General features: G+C 43.5%; 2 protein-coding genes across 2 annotated transcripts; both read right to left on the bottom strand.

Annotated features, from left to right (window-relative positions):
- Positions 1-461: 461 nt before the first annotated feature.
- LOC100552221 (vomeronasal type-2 receptor 26) lies at positions 462-5659 on the bottom strand. Its single transcript, XM_016997553.2, has 2 exons — positions 5198-5659; positions 462-1501 (listed from the first exon to the last, which is right to left on the bottom strand). Exons 1-2 carry the CDS (start codon positions 5277-5279, stop codon positions 591-593), a joined length of 993 nt encoding a protein of 330 aa, XP_016853042.2. The 5' UTR covers positions 5280-5659; the 3' UTR covers positions 462-590.
- Positions 5660-9004: 3345 nt separating this feature from the next.
- On the bottom strand, positions 9005-15080 carry LOC134297171 (vomeronasal type-2 receptor 26-like). Its single transcript, XM_062974298.1, has 2 exons — positions 14751-15080; positions 9005-10209 (listed from the first exon to the last, which is right to left on the bottom strand). The coding sequence occupies exons 1-2, from the start codon at positions 15003-15005 to the stop codon at positions 9355-9357; spliced, it is 1110 nt and encodes a 369-aa protein (XP_062830368.1). The 5' UTR covers positions 15006-15080; the 3' UTR covers positions 9005-9354.
- Positions 15081-16034: the final 954 nt, after the last annotated feature.

Raw genomic sequence — 16034 nt, forward strand, 5'->3', positions numbered from 1 at the left:
ATCGATCGGGATGTGTAAATACATCTCAGGACATTTAATTGATGCAGTATTAGAGCGCCATCTTACGGAAACTACGTGTAAATAGCAGGCATTTTAGAAGACCTTATTTTGAATTATATTTTTCAGTTTTACTTAGAAAAATACATTACATTTAACATTAGGAAAACAATCAAGAACAGACATTAAGGAAGATCAGCTTAGTATTCATTGATTGATTATAGCTTTAGTAAGAATACATATATATTCAAAGAATATATAAAAGATAGGAAAAAGAAAACAATAAATAAATGAGATTAATAGTTCTTATAAGATGAAACCTATATTTTAAAAGAGTTTGCTTTAAGATCTGCTTTTAAAATTCAATAATATAATAATCATTTAAAAGAGTTTAAAAAAATCAAATGGTAAGAAATAGAATATTTGATCTTTGGAATCACCTGATGTCTGAATTACATGGTTTAGCATCCATTTACTTTAGTATCCACTGGGTACCAAACTTCCTGGAACCAAACTTCAACAGTTACCAAGGGCCCGCTGTATATTTTCAACCCCTGTTTTGTGCATGAATTGGCAAAGTGATACTTTAAGAATTAGGTGCTACCTTTACTTTTTATAGCTAGATGCTCCTTTGTGTTCAGGTCCGGCCGGAGGAGAATGATGTAGCTCTTGGGGAGGAAGATCCCTATCAGGAGCCCAGCGCCGGAGGCCAGGATGGAGAAGACCTGCACGGCCACCACGTTCTTCCCCTTGGTGCTCAGGTAGGTGGGCACGAAGGAGACCCAGACGCTGCAGAAGACCAGCATGCTGAAGGTGATCAGCTGGGCCTCGTTGAAGGACCCCGGCAGCTTCCGAGCCAGGAAGGCCACCGTGAAGCAGACCCCGGCCAGGAAGCCCAAGTAGCCCAGGGCAGCATAGAACATGGCCGCCGACCCTGGGTTGCACTTCAGGAGGATCTCCCCAGGCTGGGAGTGCATGTCAGAGTCTGGGAAGGGAGGGGAAAGGCCCAGCCAGAGGGAGCAGATGAGAACCTGGACGGAGGAACAGGAAAGGACAATGGCGTTGGCCAAGGTCTTCCCCAGCCACCTCCTGGCCCTGTTCCCTGGACTTGTGGCCAGGAAGGCCAGCACCACGGTGATGGTTTTGGCCAAGAGGGAAGAGACAGCCACTGAGAAGATGACATTGAAGACTATTTGTTGAAGAAGGCAGGTTGCTTCACTTGGCTGGCCAATGAAGAGGAAAGAGGACAAGAAGGAAAGCAGGAGAGAGACCAGGAGAACGTAGGAGAGGTCCCGGTTGTTGGCTTTGACAATGGGAGTTTCTTGGTTTGTAATGAAGACCCCAAAAACAGTACATGTGGTTATGGACAAGAGGAGGGCAATGGAAACCAGGATGTTCCCCAGAGATTCTTCATAGGACAGGAAAGTGGTGTTCTTGGGGACGCATCGATTTTGGTCCTTGTTTGGATGCTGGTCTAGTGGGCATTTGGTGCATAAAGCAGCATCTATAAAAATGAAGAATCAAAAGAGTGTCTTTGTCATCATTCATCTCTCAATGATGTTTCTCAGGCTTCCCTCCAAAGATGTTTTCAGGTGGAAGCCTGTTTCCAAGAGGTCTCTAATCCTCACCTTCTATTACTTTGAGGAGAATATAGGTTTGGACAGATTGTCAGACATTCTATTTTGTGAAACAAAGCCCTTCTACACCTTCTAGGTCTGAGAACTTCCACCCTTTTCTCCCTTTGACAATGACAATGATTCCTCTGCAGTCCAGGAAATCCTTACTTGGTTCATACTTACTTAGAAACACCGACAATGCAAAAATTAAATAAAACAAACTGGAAGACACCATGCAGGGTGGTTGTCTTAATATCTTGAAATATTTTACTTTGTTTTGTAAAATATACAAAACAGAGACATGAACATCATTCCTTATTTCATGCATGGATTATTGGTGGAGAATCCTGGAAACTTTCTCTCCATCCTGTAATCCTTTGTCTGAATTAAAATAAGAGAATCTTAGAGTTGGAAGGGACCCAATGGGCCATCCAGGCCAACCTCATCCTGCCATGCAGGAAAAGTACAATTTAAACACCCCTGACAGATGGCTACCCAGCCTTTAAAAGTCTCCAAAGAAGAAGTCTCCACCAGACTCCAAGGCAGAGAGGTCCACTGTGTTGTCAAAGGCTTTCATGGCCAGGATCACAGAGTTGTTGTATATTTTCCGGGCTGTCTGGCCATGTTCCAGAAGTATTCTCTCCTGACGTTTCACCCACATCTTATAATCAGGAAGTTCTTCTTACTGTCCAGGTGAAATCTCTTTTTTTTTTTTTTACTGTAAATCAAACCCATTGCTCCATTGAGTCCTAGTCTCCAGGGAAGCAAAAAACAAGACTACTCCCTCTTTCTTATGAAATCCTTTCAAATATTTAAATATGTTTCTCGTGTCCCCTCTCAGCCTTTGTTTCTCCAGATAAACAGACCCAGCTCTTTAAAATGCTTCTCACAGAGCTTGGTTTCCACACATTTGAACATTTTGGTTGGCCTTCTCTGTATGGTTGACACCTGACTTGAAAACAGTCCATGTGAAAGGGATTTTTAAGTCTTAATAGACCATAAGCCAAACATGAGCCAACAGTGTGATGTGGCAACTAAATAATCTAATACAGTTCTATTGTTGAGATCAAGACAAGACATAGCCCCACTCTATTCTGCTTTGGTCAGAAGTCACCTGGAATCATCCTGCATGTCAGGCATCCTCAACTTGTGGTCCTCCAGGTGTTTTGGGATTCAGCTCCCAGAATTCCTGACCATCGAAAAATCTGGCTAGGTCTTCTGGGAGCTGGAGGCCCAAATAGCTGGAGGGTCACAGTTTGAGGATGCCTGCTTTGTGCACTTGTAAGCAAATTGATTCAAGAAGGAGATAGACGAGAAGGAAGGTCTCCAAAGATGTGTGTCCAAAGATTTTGAAGTAAATCTATAATGGATGGATTTAATATGAATGGACCTATAAAGGTTGAAGAAACCCATAGAACAGTGGTTCTCAACCTGGGATCCCCAGATGTTTTTGGCCTTCATTTCCCAGAAATCTGGGTAAACTGGCTGGGATTACTGGGAGTTATAGGCCAAACACATTTGGAGACCCCAGGCTGAGAACCACTGCCATAGAAGATGAAGTTGAACAAAATGTATTATGGGATCAGAGACTTGGCAAGTGAAGCAAGAAAGTTGAGATCCTTTTGGCATAAACACAGAAATGTTGGGCAAAGGTGACCTGAGATAGGACAGGAGTGTTGTAAACAACAAAGAATGCTGTAAACATGACAGGATGTTATGAACACAGGACAGTTGGACAAAGGTGACAAAAAAGAAGGAATGCTGTAAACAAGTACCCTATATAAGTGAGGGTCTTTTCAATTAACCCCTACAGCAGGAATGAGCTGCAGATTGTTGCTGTCTGTCCAATGACTCTTTTTGGAATGGATCAATCCACATTGGGTTAGCAGTACGTCATGAATATGTGTGTGATGCTTCCACTTTTGAATATTGTATGATTTTAAAGAAATAAAACCAGCAATGGCTGTTCTCAAGTCCACTTGCTACATTCCAATTCACAATATTCCAGTGAAGGATCATAAAGGAATTCAAATAGGTGGTTTTTTTTCAGAAAGACCACTGAGGAGTGGCTTAGGGAGGTGAGTATGTTTAGCTTGGAGAAGAGAAGACTAAGAGGGGACATGAGAGCCATGTTTCTATATCTGAAAGGATGTCATGTTGTTTTCTGTCGCTCTAGAGCAGTGTTTCGCAATCTGGGGGTCAGGACCCCTGGGAGGGTTGCTAGAGGGGTTTCAGAGGGGTTGCCAAAGACCATCAGAAAACATATATTTCTGATGGTCTTAGGAACCCAAATCCCTCTAATATTTTCTGTTGGTCATGGGGGTTCTGTGTGGGAAGTTTGGCCCAATTCTATCATTGGTGGGGTTCAAGGGGCTGTTTGATTGTAAGTGAACTGCAACTCCCAAATTTCAATGTCTATTTTCCCCCAAACTCCACCAGTGTTCACATTTGGGCATATTGAGTATTTGTGTTAAGTTTGGCCTAGGTCCATCATTGTTTGAGTCCACACTGCTCTCCGGATGGAGTTGAACTACAACTCCCGGACTCAAGGTGAATGCCCACCAAGCACTTTCAATATTTTCTGTTGGTCATGGGAGTTCTGTGTGCCAAGTTTGGTTCAATTCCATCATTGGTGGAGTTCAGAATGCTCTTTGATTGAAGGTGAACTACAAATCCCAGCAACTACGACTCCCAAATGACAAAATCAATTGCCTCCAACCCCACCAGTATTCAAATTTAGGCATATCAGGTATTTGTGCCAAATTTGGTTCAGTGAATGAAAATACATCCTGCACCATAACAGGAGCAAAATGACAATTATGAAGTCGCAATAAAAATAATTTTATGGTTGGGTGTCACCACAACACGAGGAACTGGATTAAGGGGTCGTGGCATTAGGAATATTGAGAACTGCTCTAGAGACTAGGACATAAAGCAATCAGTTCAAATTGCAGGTAAAGAGAGACCTTTCTGGCGCTAAGAGCCAGTGGAATAGTCTGCCTTGGCAACTGGTGGAGCCCAGGGCCATAGCCAGAAAAAAATGGGGGGGGGGTGTTTGAAAATTTGGGGGGGGGGCGTTTGAACTCCTTACCCCACCCCCACCCACCCCTCCTGGCTACATGCCTGTCAATATCTGCTTGAGATAGTGCCCGGAAGGACTTTTAATTTTTTGCGTCTCATAGACTTAGCATGGAGATTTGGTTAACCAGTTAAAATTCATGAATAAACCAGGTTTTTTTTAACCTGAAAATTTTTGTGGGGGTTGAACCCCCAACCCCCCCACCCCCGGCTACAAGCCTGGTGGAGCCTCCTTCTCTGGAGGTTTGTAAATAGAATCCAGGTAGCCATTTGTTGAGAGTGGTATGATTTTGTGTTCTTGCATGGCAGGGGACTTGATGGCCCTTGGGGCCTCTTCCAACTCCCCCTTGTTCCTCTTTCCATCACTCCCTACACTAGTCCTCTTACACCCTCATTGTCCACTCTTCCAAATCAGGGTGTTGTCGAGGCAATCCTTCCTGTGTACACCATTATGAAGTGACTTTCCTTGTTAAATAAATCTTGAAAGCCCCCCTAAAACCTTTTACCTTCCCGAGCAGAGATGGTTTCTTCTGGACATGGAAGACAGTCGTAGCAGCACATCGGCTTTCCTTCCCGAACGGTCTTCATAAATCCAGGCTGGCAGCTTTCCACACACCTGGAACCAGGCAGGCTCTAAGCATAAATCAAAACAAATGTGAAGGAGGAGGAAAGGGCTAGGAATATGTTTTGAAGAAGATGAGACAAGGCTTTAAAAGGTCATTGTAGTTTGAGTGGCTGACATGTGCCGATATCTCCTAGTTAGGCCACCATCTACATGTAGAAGGACTCATGTGTATCATGGCTTTCCTAATACACCCAAGTGGAATATTTCCCCACAACTGGCATTAAGCAGGCTGTATCTCAAAAAGGCAAGGAAGATCAATGGAAAAAGAATTAGAAATATAACTGGAAAGAACTGAGCCATAGACTTGAGATGAAAGAAGACAACTAATCCTCCTCCTCTTCTTCTTCCTCCTCCTCCTCTTCTTCTTCTTCTTCTTCTTCTTCTTCTTCTTCTTCTTCTTCTTCTTCTTCTTCTTCTTCTTCTTCTTCTTCTTCTTCTTCTTCTTCTTCTTCTGGGCTTCCTTTCTATCATTCACTTCTTTGTTTTCCTGGTGCTCATAGTTTGAAAAAAGAAGCGGGCTTTTGGTTATGGGTGGGGTGGATGAGGTTGCCCCATCATATTAGGGCTGGGGCATGAAGTAGCCAAATGTTTGACTGCACCTCCTCGTAGTCCTACCCCAAATGAACAATGTTAAGGAATTCTGGATCTTCCAGCACAACAACTTCTAGGAACCATTCCCTACTATGCCAGAGACAGGAAAGGAAAAGAAATTTGAGGAGCAGGAGCTCATGAGCAGCTAGATAAAAGGGGGTATAATGATCAGCTGACAACCCACTCTTCCCACCTCCCATTGGACCACATTGATCAACTAACCATCTAACTAAGCCTTCGACAACACATTAACCATCAAAATATTTAACACCAGACACAAGATCCCTCCAGATGTATCCTAAATGGGGTGTGTTGACTATCTTGATTTAAGGAGCAGGAAAAACTCAAAATGTCCTTAAGGAGTATAACATAATGCACACTTTTCACCTGGTTATTATCCTTGAGCCACATCATGGCATCTTCCTCAATATTTAAGCTTTTGCCGGGTAATTCCTGTCCCTTGAGACTCCCAAATTTCACTGTGGTAACTGACTTATTGGGCCACCTAATCATGTTCCAGATATCAAAGTTAGCTTGCAGTTCACCATTTTTATCCAAATAGATGCTGCTCGGAGATATATTGGAGATCACAAAGTTATTCAGGAACGGATGAAGCTAGAAGGTCAGGGAGAAGCAGAGTCAGTGCCAACACTTTATTTTGGAGGGTAACATCTCATCAGATTTGGTCCTCCCTCTTTCTCCCCAATCTGAGGTCCACCTCTGTCTCCCTTGTTCCTGCTTTGGGGATTTATGGAAGGCTAGGATCTAAGTCACCACAACCCAGCCCTTTTGATGTGTTGGATGTGAAAGGCTGAAGGATGATGGGGTTTAATCTGACACACCTCGAAGACATCAGATTGGGGGAAATCTGGCGAATGCTGTCAAAGCTGACTCTCATCTCTACTTGGAGATGACAGGAATGGAAGCTGGGACTTATCACATGCCTTTTGTAGCTCAGTGGTGCTTTCCTGTGGGCTTCCAGTTGCATCAAGAGACCATCTTTCCACCATCTCCCTGGTCTGAGAAGATTGGATTTCTCCTACCATCATCTAGTCCCTGATACTTTAGTGGACCTAAAGTTTTAATACCACATTCTTTTTTATGGCTAATCCAGACACTTTACCTGGAAGATGTTGCTCCTAGTGGAACTGGGAGTGGTCTCCTTAGCTGAGCTGAAGTTCCTGCTTAGGTTGCTAAAGCAGAATTTGGGCCTTGCTTGGATTTCTGGTGCAAGTTGAGTCTTCCTTGTCCAAATTGCATGGGGTCAGAATCATCACCATCATTACTACTACTACTACTACTACTACTACTACTACTACTACTACTATGAGCCAGTGCGGACCTTGAGATCTTCTGGGGAGGCTCTTCTCGCACTCCCACCACCGTCTCAAGTGCGGCTGGTGGGGACGAGGGAACGAGCCTTCTCGGCAGTGGCCCCCCCGGCTCTGGAATGCACTGCCAAAAGAAATCAGGCAATCCCCTACATTATCCAATTTCCGTAAGGAACTGAAGACCTGGTGGTGTCGGCAGGCTTTTGAGTAATTATATTGGACTACCGCCGATTTCTGAGCCTGAATATATTGCCTAAAATGATACATTTTAATATATTGGGTTTATGTTTCCCATCCCCTTGATCTGGTCATGTAAGTGTGATTTATTGTTATAATTGTATTATTTTACTTTGTTTAATAATGTGTATTATGTTGTTATGTAATGTTTGTGTTGCTTTTATGACTGTAAACCGCCCTGAGTCCCATCCGGGAGATAGGGCGGTATATAAATAAAGTTTTATTATTATTATTATACTACTATTCATGATCATGGGCAGTCACTTGTGTCCAAGTATGATAGTCTTCTACAGACAAAGTTTTGGTAATGGATCTGTAAGTGACTGTGAAGACCTATCCTGGATTGACTTGTTGTTGTTTTTGTTTAGCTGCTGTTTTTTTCTATATAAAGATCTCTAAAAACAGGGTGTATTTTAGAATTACAGGTGTTTCTTATGTATTTTTGATGCTACTAAACAAGCTTGCCCCTTCCTCAATGTGACATCCTTTCAAATATTTAAACATGGCCATCATGTTCACTCTCTGCTTTCTTTTCTCCAAGCTATACATACCCAGCTCTCTATGTCACTGCTCAGAAGAATTCATCATTTCCAGATCTTTGTTCATTTTGGTTGCCCCTAGATATATTTTCCTTTGTCAACATCCTCTTTGAATTGTGGTGCCCAGAACAGGACACAGGGTTATTGTTCCAAGTGAGGTCTGACCAAAGCAGAAGAGAATGGGACTACGGCTTCCCTCAATCTAGACCAGTGGTTCTCAACCTTCCTAATGCTACAACCACTTAATACAACCATAAAATTATTTTCAATGCTATTTCATAACTGTCATTTTGCTACTGAATTGATTTTTATTTTGCGATTGATTTGGTCATTTGGGAGTTGTAGTTGCTGGGATTTATAGTTCATCTACAATCAAAGAACATTCTGAACCCCACCAATGATGGAATTGAATCAAACTTGGCACACAGAACTCCCATGACTAACAGGAAATATTGGAAGGGTTTGGTCAGCATTGACCTTGAGTTTTGGAGTTGTAGTTCACCTATATCCAGAGAGCACTGTGGACTCAAACAATGATGGATCTGGACCAAACTTGGCAAGAATACTCAATATGCCCAAATGTGAACACTGGTGGAGTTTGGGGGAAATAGACCTTGACATTTGCGAGTTGTAGTTGCTGGGATTTATAGTTCACCAACAATTGAAGAGTCCTCCAAACCCAAATGGTAAGATTGGGCCAAACTTCCCACACAGAACCCATACTGGTCTTCGGCGACACCTCTGAACCCACCTCACGACCCCCCCCCCCAAGGGTCCTGACCCCCGGGCTGCGATACGCTGATCTATTTATTTATTTATTTATTTATTTACAGCATTTATATTCCGCCCTTCTCACCCCAAAGGGGACTCAGGGCGGATCACATTACACATATAGGCAAACATTCAATGCCTTTTAACATAGAACAAAGACAAACAAACATAGGTTCCGAGCGGGCCTCGAACTCATGACCTCCTGGTCAGAGTGATTCATTGCAGTGATTCATTGCAGCTGCTTTCCAGCCTGCGCCACAGCCCAAGCCCGGCTGATCTAGACACTATATTCCTATGGGTGCAGCCTGGAATCACACTGGTTTGTCTCCTGGGCAACGTCTCTGTAGACGGCCAATTATCTCACATCAGAAGCGACTTGCAGTATGTTCTCTAATCTGTTAAGGTTATTTTGGATTCTGATCCTGTTCTCTGGGGTATTAGGTCTCTCTCTCTCTCTCTCTCTCTCTCTCTCTCTCTCTCTCTCTTACACTTATTCTTACATAGGATCTTTGTGCTTCCCTACATAACATCCAGTTTTGGATCATGGTGCTTGCTGGGGAATTTTGGGACTACAGCAAGAAACATAAACGTAACTTTGGTATGAAGAAGTCTGTGATGAAATTGGGGATACCTACCTGCCACGGCCGTACTTTTGGGAGCTCCAGCCTGTCCACACCTCTCCCCGTCTTCATGCGCTTGACTCTTGGCGAGGAGGACGCAGCGTGTAAGGCACGTGCCACGGCCAGGACACTGTGATAAACATTGTAGCTGTTCCTGTTCACGCATTCCTTCAGATCATGCAGATCCTCTGTCTGTTTACATTTTCTCCGGGGTCTCACAGCGAGCCTGTGTTTTGAGTATGAGCAACGGAAGCTCTTCCTGTAGTCAAAAAGGATTTGCCCGCAATGTCCATCTTGGAACCTGTCATTCATCTGGATCGAGAAGGAAAAGAACCAGTGGCTGCGCTGGAGATCCATGAAAGGCAGCAATGCGCGGATGTCCCACAAAGCTACTGCGACCCAGACTTTCCCTTCAATGGGAAGGGCCAGGACGTGAAGTGCCGCTTGTATATAGAGCATAAGATACCTCAAAGAGCGGGTGTCCCCATAGATGACAAACACGTTGACTTTTCTCCACTCGGAAACGTGCCTGAGGGGGATTGTGTGTCCGTGCAAGGCCAGTGCCGAGATCCTCTCTGAGATGGCCACACAGACTCCATGTCGAGTGAGCTCAGGTGTCAAGGCCCACAAGAACCTTTCCCCGTTGTCGGTGTCTGGAGCAAAGAGGGCGACCCAGGTCCATCTGAGATGCAGGAGGAGCCGGACAATCCCCGGGTACAAGAGTTCTTCCTTGGGAACCATTGGGAAGTAGAAAGGGAACCGAGTGCCGTCGGTAACATCGCGGGAGACAAAACCGTAACTAACCTGGCAGGAAATAAAGGGAGTTTATTATTATTATTATTATTAATTATTATTAAACTTTATTTGTACCCTGCTAGCATCTCCCGAAGGACTCGATGCGGCTTACAAAGGCCAAGGCCTCAACACACAATATAACAATACAAACAAAGGCAAATTAAAAGAATTAAAACAGTATAAACCACAAGCAATAACAATACGCTAAAACACAATAGAACTAGAAGTTAATGCGTGTCCTTTTAGTTGGTGTATTTGAAGAATAAGCAAAGAAGCCCGTTAGTCTAAATTAGGGACTAAGATAATAAAAAGTTCAAAAACCACCGAAGAACAGTTGAGGAAGCCGGTCGTGTTTAGTTTGGAGAGGAGACTTCATCACATTTACTAACTTCCACTGAGTGCTACACTTAAAATCCAGGAAGCCACTGTTCCCATCACATTCGTTTGGCTTCAAGTGTAGGAGAGAGAGAGAGAGCATTCTTTGCGTATTTTAAGTATGGAGGTCAGTATTGTATAAAAGTTATTATTATTATTATTATTATTATTATTATTGACACAACGACATTGTATGACACAGCAAACAAGATAGATATGCTGGATTTTGTATCACACAATCACAAGTCGAACACTTCCCAAGTGTTTTGGACTGTGTGATGTATTATTATTATTATTTTATTCTATGACACAGCAAACAAGATAGACATGCTGGATTTTGTATCACACAATCACAAGTCGAACACTTCCCAAGTGTTTTGGACTGTGTGATGTATTATTATTATTATTTTATTCTATGACACAGCAAACAAGATAGACATGCTGGATTTCGTATCACAAAACCACAAGTCGAACACTTCCCAAGTGTCTAGGACTGTGTGATGTATTTTCGGATGATGCGTGCAGATCCCAGGCGGGTGGCCTTTTGCAGTTAGCAGATCGTAATTTTGCCAATGTCTATCGTTTCCAAATGCCATCTGAGATCTTTTGGCACGGCACCCAATGTGCCGATCACCACCGGGACCACCTGCACTGGTTTCTGCCAGAGCCTTTGCAGTTCAATCTTGAGGTCCTGAGAGCGGCTGAGTTTTTCCTGTTGTTTTTCGTCAATGCGACTGTCACCTGGGATGGCGACATCAATGATCCAACCCTTTCTCTTTTCCACAACTGTGATGTCTGGTGTGTTGTGTTCCAGAACTTTGTCAGTCTGGATTCGGAAGTCCCAAAGTATCTTTGCGTGCTCATTTTCCATTATCTTTGCAGGTTTGTGATCCCACCAGTAATAATAATAGTAATAGTAGTAGTAGTAGTCGTCGTTGTAATAATAATAATAATAATAATAATAATAATAATAATAATAATATTACAATGACTACTACTACTATTACTATTATGCCATGTCTCCATGCTGTGCAGTCCTGGGAGTCATAGTTTTCCAAGGTCCACACCCTTTTCTTGGCGCATTTACAGTATGGAATGAATGCCCTCACACCCCACCTTAAATGCCATGACTCCATGCCACGGAGTCCTCTTGGGAGTTATAGTTTCCCAAGGTCCATTCCCTTCTCTTGGTGGCATGTACACTGCAGAATGAATGCAGCCGGACCTTACTTTAAATACCACAGCTCCAGACTATACAGTCCTGGGAGTTATAGTTTCCCAAGGTCCACATCCTTCTCTGTGGGACAGCCAAGAAAAAGAGAGAGAGAGAGAGAGAGAGAGAGAGAGAGCATTGCTGCTTTCCCCGCTCCCTCCCTGTTCCTTTCTTCCACAATTAAAGACACATAAGAGCTGACATTTCAAACAGAGGAAGTTTTTTCTCCCGCAAAGAAGGGGGGAAGGGATGGTGGGCAGTGCCTAGTGCAGGGGTCCCCAAACTTTTTAAACAGGGGGCCAGTTCACGATCCTTCAGACTGTTGGTGGGCCGGACTATAGTTGGCCACTGAGCAATAATAATTATTAATAACAACAACAACAACAATAACAATAATAATAATAATAAAGAGGGTTGGAAGAGACCCTTTGGGCCATTGAGTCCAATCCCCTTCTGCCTTTGTGCACTGAAAGCACAAGCAAAGCATCCCTGACAGATGGCCACCCAGCCTCAATGATAATAATAATAATAATAATAATAATAATAATAATAATAATAATAATAATAAATGTGCCATGCCAAAAGATCTCAGCCGGCATTTGGAAACAATAGACATTGACAAAATTACAATCTGCCAACTGCAAAAGGCCACCCAACTGGGATCTGCAAAAGGCCACCCGACTGGGATCTGCACGCATCATCCAAAAATACATCACACAGTCCTAGACACTTGGGAAGTGTTCGACTTGTGATTTTGTGAAACGAAATCCAGCAGATCTATCTTGTTTGCTGTGTCATACTTATAATAAAAAAGAGGGTTGGAAGAGACCCTTAGTCCAACCCCCTTCTGCCTCTGCGCACCAAAAGCACAAGCAAAGCATCCCTGACGGATGGCCACCCAGCCTCAATGTTAATAATAATAATAATAATAATAATAATAATAATAATAATAATAAGGGTTGTAAGAGAAGAAGAGACCCCTTGGATTATTTAGCCCAACCCCCTTCTGCCCTTGTGCTGTGGGGGCCAGATAAATGGCTTCGATGGGCCGCATCCGGCCCCCGGGCCTTAGTTTGGGGACCCCTGGCCTAGTGATTCAAGTGTGATGGCAAATGTGCTGTCCTTATTTTAGAGTTTTTAAATACTGGTAGTGAAGTTTTGTTAATTTTCACATCTGTAAGAGTCTACTGTATACCATGCAGCTGTGGACAAGTCTACAGAGGGACCACCAAACGCAGCATCGCCCAAACACGAGTCAAAGAACATGAAAGGCACTGCAGACTCACTCAACCAGAGAAATCAGCCATAGCAGAGCATTTGATGAACCAGCCTGGACACAGGATATTATTTGTGAACACAGAAATGCTGGACCACTCTCACAACTATCATGTCAGACTACACAGAGAAGCCATTGAAATCCACAAGCATGTAGACAATTTCAACAGAAAGGAGGAAAACATGAAAAGGAACAAAACCTGGCTACCAATATTTAAAAAAAAGCCTCCAAAATCAGTAAATAAAAAACACTCAGAAAAAAAGGGGAATTCCAGTCATGAATCAATCAGGGCCAGCTAACACCTCCCAACAAAGAATTCCCCCAAGCAGGAAGCATCCAGGCTGTGAAACTGCCAGGCTTCTTAACGCTAACCAAGGTGATTAATTTCAGCATTCACACTGGCCTCCAACAGACAAGAGTTCTTTCTCCCACCCTGGACCTTCCACAGATATATAAACCTCCCTTGCTTGGTTTACAACAGACCTCACAACCTCTGAGGATGCCTGCCGTAGATGTGGGTGAAACGTCAGGAGAGAATGCTTCTGGAACATGGCCAGACAGCCCGAAAAATTCACAGCCACCCAGTGATTCTGGCCATGAAAGCCTTTGACAACAAACTCAGCTATTTATTCATTTCGGAATAAAATCTCATCTGCTGAGGAACCTCTAAAGAGTCATTGGTGAATGCATAGACTTCCATAAGGTTAATGTCCTGGAGAATTACCATTGTGTTACAGCATCTGATATGCAGTTTGGTCCCTGAACCATGAGAGTGGCACTCAAGCTTTCTCCTACCTGCATCTGTCCTTCAGGCCATTCCATGCTACACTTAGAGTTTTCAATGAGTTTTCATAGAGTCACACCCGAAAACCTAGCAAATTCCTAGAGATTATACTGCCCTAGGAATGTTCTTTTCTAAGTCCTCAAAGAGATTCTATGATTACTTGGTTCATTTCAGTAGGGTTCTCTATTGCTGAAGGGGGGCATACTCTAAACCAGGGGTCCCCAAACCAAGGCCCGGGGGCCGGATGCGGCCCTCCAAGGTCATTTACCTGGCCCCTGTCCTAAACTTTAGACTTAGGGTTGACCTAAGTCTACCTGGTCTTTGGAAGTCTTTTTGCTTACCTATGATCCTATGAGACTGTCTAGATGGCCTTTGAGGGTCCCTTTCCTTGCCTATGGTTTTATGAGATTGTCTAGATGGCCTTTGGGGGTCCTTTCCTTCTCTATGGTCTTATGAAACCATCTAGATGGTCTTTGAGGGCCCCTTTCCTTATCTATTGTCTTCTGATGGCCTTATGAGATCATCTAGATGGCCTTTGAGGGTCCCTTTCCTTACCTATGGTCTTATGAGACCACCTAGATGGCCTTTGGAGGTCTCTTTGCTTACCTATGGTCTTAGGATATTGTCTAGATCAGGGGTCCCCAAACTAAGGTCCATGGGCCGGATGTGGCCCTCCAAGGTCCTTGACCTGGCCTCTGTCCTAAACTTTAGACTTCAGGTTGACCTAAGTCTGAAATGACTTGAAGGCACACAACAACAACAATCCTAACTTTGGACTATTTCATCCTAGTCTGGCCCCCTAACAGTCTGAGGGACTGTGAATCAGCCCTACACTTAAAAAGTTTGAGGACCCCTGCTCTAAACTGTATAGCCAGCACTATAACCCTGCTGCTAAGCCATACCTGGGGGATTTTGTAGATGTCCAAAATGTTTGAAATATGGATGGAAATTTCAGAGTCAGCCCCTTCAACAACTGCCATGGATTCCTTCTGTCTTCCACAGCTGTAGTTTGGAATGTTATGGCGTCCCGCCGAGAGCAAATCTAGCAGAGCTTCGTATGTGACCCTTGCGTTGAAGTAGTTCTCATATGTGCTATATCCCAAGGTAATGTTGGGCAGGAGATCAGGATTCTGGTTGATCTCTTGAATGGTAAACATAAAGGCCTGAAGCTGGACATCAAGTGAACCTGGCACTCTGGAAAAGCAAGCCAAGAAATCAATAATTAATAAAATGTGCCCTAATCCTATTTTTATAACTTGAAGGCTTTAGGTTTGGTGTGGAGTCTTGGCTCTACCTTTTCCTCTCCTTTGCTTTAGTTCCTTTTGCTTATAGGTCTTCCCAATAGTGTAGAAACCTCGCTATGTATTATTTTTTAGATGGAGCATAACCCCCCCCCCCAGAAGCCAGTCTTAGTTGGTCTATTTCCATTTATTTATTTATTTATTTATTTATTTATTTATTTATAGTATTTATATTCCGCCATTCTCACCCCGAAGGGGACTCAGGGTGGATCACATTGTATATACATATAAGGCAAACATTCAATGCCATGTGCACATAGAACAAAGACAGAGACAGACGCAGAGGCAATTTAACCTTCTCCTGAGGGGATGTTCGATTCTGGACACAGGGAGAGCAGTTGCTTCATCATCCACTGCAATGGCACTTCCTCATTCTAACGGTGGCTGGATGATTTTTATGGATAGATACAACTATCTTTCAGGTTGCTAGGTCAGCAACGAGCAGGGGCTATTTTTTTATTTTTAATTGTTGGGTGCTCACCATGCCACGGGCTGGTCTCGAACTCATGACCTCTTGGTCAGAGTGATTTATTGCAGCTGGCTGCTCACCAGCCTGCACCACAGCCCGGCACTGTACAGAGTTCTCTTGCTAGACTACTCCTTTTTTCTGCAGTAGAGCTACAGTCACCAGAGGCTTCGGCATTGCCTGGTAATTGTAGGCCCAAGCAATCCAAAACAGGCATCCTTAGCACCTACATTCAGTCGGTATTCATATACTACCAGTCCCATAGACAACAGAAGCTTTTGACCAGTTTAAGCTTCACAAGGAAGAAGATTGAGACAGTTTATAAGCACCAGCTTGTAAACCATTGCTTTGCGTCAGAGACAGAAGACTTTCAAGGACTCCAGAGAGATGACTGCAACCAGTAAAATCTCTTTTTGTAA

The sequence above is a fragment of the Anolis carolinensis genome, chromosome 2 (genome assembly GCF_035594765.1).
Source record: "Anolis carolinensis isolate JA03-04 chromosome 2, rAnoCar3.1.pri, whole genome shotgun sequence".
In the NCBI taxonomy this organism is placed as follows: domain Eukaryota; kingdom Metazoa; phylum Chordata; class Lepidosauria; order Squamata; family Dactyloidae; genus Anolis; species Anolis carolinensis.

What these genes read in the sequence shown, in the direction of transcription:
- LOC100552221 (XM_016997553.2), bottom strand. Translation starts at nt 5,279, where the DNA reads ATGAAGACCGTTCGGGAAGGAAAGCCGATGTGCTGCTACGACTGTCTT. An exon ending in AACCATCTCTGCTCGGGAAG is followed by an intron (nt 1,502 to 5,197) that starts GTAAAAGGTTTT and finishes TCATTTTTATAG; the next exon opens with ATGCTGCTTTATGCACCAAA.
- LOC134297171 (XM_062974298.1), bottom strand. Translation starts at nt 15,005, where the DNA reads ATGTTTACCATTCAAGAGATCAACCAGAATCCTGATCTCCTGCCCAAC. An exon ending in ACATCTACAAAATCCCCCAG is followed by an intron (nt 10,210 to 14,750) that starts GTATGGCTTAGC and finishes ATTTCCTGCCAG; the next exon opens with GTTAGTTACGGTTTTGTCTC.